Source organism: Notothenia coriiceps, unplaced genomic scaffold, assembly GCF_000735185.1.
Source record: "Notothenia coriiceps isolate Sejong01 unplaced genomic scaffold, NC01 NC01_scaffold00008132, whole genome shotgun sequence".
Classification (NCBI taxonomy): Eukaryota; Metazoa; Chordata; class Actinopteri; order Perciformes; family Nototheniidae; genus Notothenia; species Notothenia coriiceps.
Genome location: NW_011340833.1, coordinates 1 through 3663, shown reverse-complemented (window position 1 = coordinate 3663; position 3663 = coordinate 1). Strand labels below are relative to the sequence as shown.

Sequence of the window (3663 nt, the reverse complement as noted above, 5' to 3'; positions counted from 1 at the left end):
AGGACGATCCCCTCAGAGGTCTCCCTGGTGAGCCCTGACAGTGTGTGTGGTGTGTTTTGCGTGTGTTGTATGTTGGGGTTTGTTGTTGGTGTGCGTTGTTGTGAGTTGTTGTGTGTGTTGGTGGGTGTTTTGCGTGTGTGTTGTTGTGCGTGTGTTGTGTGTTGTTGTTTGTGTCTTGTGGTGTTGGTGTGTTGTTGTTGTTGTTGTTGTTGTTGTTGTTGTGTTGGTCTCTCGCCCTGACCCCCCCCCTCTGTTCCTGCAGGTGAAGTCTCAGAAGAGAGCCATCAGGCTGCTGAGGCTGAAGAGGGTGGAGGATCCCATCCTGGAAGAGCAGAAGAGACGGAAGGAGAGGGAGAAGGAGGAGAAGAGGATGCAAGAGGAGAGGAGGAGACAAGAGGAGGAGGAGAGGAAGAGGAGAGAGGAAGAGGAGGCAGAACAGCTGATGGAGGCGGAGAGGAAGAGGAGGGCGGAGGTGGCGGCCGCGCTGGCAACAGCCAAAGGAAAAGTGAGTTCATTAGTGGTTTCATTAATGTTAAAAACACTTTGATTCAGTGTCGACTCTTTAGATGACTCGTGACCCAGTGACGACTCTTTAGATGACTCGTGACCCAGTGAGGACTCTTTAGATGACTCGTGACCCAGTAACGACTCTTTAGATGACTCGTGACCCAGTGTCGACTCTTTAGATGACTCGTGACCCAGTGTCGACTCTTTAGATGACTCGTGACCCAGTGTCGACTCTTTAGATGACTCGTGACCCAGTGTCGACTCTTTAGATGACTCGTTACCCAGTGTCGACTCTTTAGATGACTCGTGACCCAGTGTCGACTCTTTAGATGACTCGTGACCCAGTAGCGACTCTTTAGATGACTCGTTACCCAGTAATGACTCATGAACCAGTAACGGTTGCTTGTCTCCCAGTGGACCCCGCTGGGTTTCCTCTACAGGAAGATGGACACCATGCTGGACATCAGCAGGGAGCGCTTCCAGGGCACGGTGCTCAAAGCTCTGTCCAAGGACCCTCGCAAGGACGTCAAGTCGGCGCTGGTATGGAAAACGCTGAGGAATTCATACGTTCTGGTTCTTCTGGTTCTCCTCATAGCAGAGCATCTAACGGCTACTAACACTCACTATCTCAAATTCCAGACTTTATTCTCAAATCTCAACATTTTAATTTATTTTGAAAATAAAAATTATTTCCCCCAAAATTCTAACTTTTTCCCCAAAATCTAAAATCCTGACTTTTTTCAAAAAGTCTCCAGAGTTATTAAAAATGTCCTCATATCAGATGCCATGTTTCCTCCTGCAGTCACCGACAGAGGAAGCTGCAAAACTGTTATTTGATGATGATGATGATGATGATGATGATGATGATGTTAAACCAGAAGAGCTGAGACTTAAAAGGGGGCGGGGCTTCATACACTGAAGTCATGTTTCCTGCAGGTCAAAGTTAAAGAGGAGAAACTGGATGAGGAGGAGCTGAAGAAAAAGGAGGAGGAGCTGAAGGAGGAGGAGGAGCCAAAGAAGGAGGAGGAGCCGGAGAAGGAAGATGAAGAGGGGAAGCAGGATCTGATGAAGGAAGAGGAGGTAATGAAGAGCGAGGCGGTGCAGCAGGGAGGAGCACTGATTGGCCGGCTGGTGACAACCATCAAGGGCGAGCAGAAGCATCTTCCCTTCGGCCCGGAGGACATGATCAGCACGGCCACCATGCTGGACGGAGACAAGGTGAGAGGGGGAGGAGCTACCTGTGTTCCCCTTCAGGGTGGGGTGTAACTAGCAAACGCTAGCCATTTAGCTAGCAAACATTAGCAAATAACTAGCAACATTAGCCATTTAGCTAGCAGACGTTAGCCATTTAGCTAGCAACATTAACCATTTAGCTAGCAAACATTAGCGATTTAGCTAGCGACACTAGCCATTTAGCAAACATTAGCCATTTAGCAAACATTAGCCATTTAGCTAGCAAACATTAGCCATTTAGCTAGCAACATTAGTCATTTAGATAGCAAACATTAGCCATTTAGCTAGCAACATTAGTCATTTAGATAGCAAACATTAGCCATTTAGCTAGCAAACAGTAGCCATTTAGCTAGCAGACAGTAGCCATTTAGCTAGCAGACAGTCGCCATTTAGCTAGCAAACAGTAGCCATTTAGCAAGCAGACAGTAGTAGGAATCAAAATAAATTATGAAAATAGTTGTAATAAAATGGATGTGTGTTACAGTAGAGAAGGAGTGTGTTAGTCTGTATTTACAGAGTGTGTTAGTCTGTATTTACAGTGTGTTGGTCTGTATTTACAGTGTGTTAGTCTGTATTTACAGAGTGCTTTAGTCTGTATTTACAGTGTGTTAGTCTGTATTTACAGTGTGTTAGTCTGTATTTACAGTGTGTTAGTCTGTATTTACAGAGTGTGTTAGTCTGTATTTACAGTGTGTTAGTCTGTATTTACAGACTGTGTTAGTCTGTATTTACAGTGTGTTAGTCTGTATTTACAGACTGTGTTAGTCTGTATTTACAGAGTGTTTTGGAGTTGTTGACGTGTTTGTTTCTCTGAAGGTGCGTTTCAACATCGCCACCCACCAGGAGACCAAAGAGCAGCGAGCGGCGTACGTGGAGATCCTGCCCGACTCCTTCGAGGAGTCCACGGAGCAGCGGAGACACGTGAGGCCCTCCTACCTTTTATTTATATATATATATATATATATATATATATATATATCTATAGTGCACAGGTTCCTGGCTGTACAGGTGAAGCTGGTATCCGGCCCTTTACCCACTGAGTCCCAGCTGAGACATTGACCCTCCCCCCCTCTTTCTGCAGGGCCTCGTCATCGAGCTCTCTCTGTCCACCGGCCTCATCAAATGCTCCCAGAATCCTCAGCTCTACTTCCACATGTGCGAGGTGATCGAGAAGAAGCGGCTGGAGCTCAACGAGAAGGTGGAGTTCAGCGTGGTCCCGGTGAGTCGCCTCCTTCAGTTCCTACTGATCTCTCTCTGAAGCTGAACCCTGTTTACCTCATGTTGAATCTGTTTCTGTTCCCAAAGCACGAGACGGCGGAGGGGGGGAACCAGGCCATCCGGATCAAACGCTTCACCGAGAAGGTTTTCCTCCCGGCACGGAAACTGTGCGCCATCGGCCTAGCGAAGGGAAAGGTGAGCATCCCCTCAGAGGACTATCCCCTCAGAGGACGATCCGCATGTTACGGTGTGAGCATCCCCTCAGAGGACGATCCGTATGTTACGGTGTGAGCATCCCCTCAGAGGACGATCCCCTCAGAGGACGATCCGCATGTTACGGTGTGACATCCCCTCAGAGGACGATCCGTATGTTACGGTGTGAGCATCCCCTCAGAGGACGATCCGTATGTTAGGTGTGAGCATCCCCTCAGAGGACGATCCCCTCAGAGGACGATCCGTATGTTAGGTTGTGAGCATCCCCTCAGAGGACGATCCGTATGTTAGGTTGTGAGCATCCCCTCAGAGGACGATCCCCTCAGAGGACGATCCGTATGTTAGGTTGTGAGCATCCCCTCAGAGGACGATCCGTATGTTAGGTTGTGAGCATCCCCTCAGAGGACGATCCGTATGTTAGGTTGTGAGCATCCCCTCAGAGGACGATCCGTATGTTAGGTTGTGAGCATCCCCTCAGAGGACGATCCGTAT

The 3663-nt window shown here is 48.3% G+C and overlaps 1 protein-coding gene across 1 annotated transcript; it reads left to right on the top strand.

Moving 5' to 3' along the window:
* Window positions 1-262: 262 nt before the first annotated feature.
* LOC104944463 (trichohyalin-like) lies at window positions 263-3297 on the top strand (the record flags this gene model as incomplete). Its single annotated transcript, XM_010769997.1, has 6 exons — window positions 263-505; window positions 922-1047; window positions 1444-1725; window positions 2557-2661; window positions 2822-2959; window positions 3046-3297. Coding segments are annotated over 6 exons (1098 nt in total), but the record flags the coding sequence as incomplete, so codon positions are not given.
* Window positions 3298-3663: the final 366 nt, after the last annotated feature.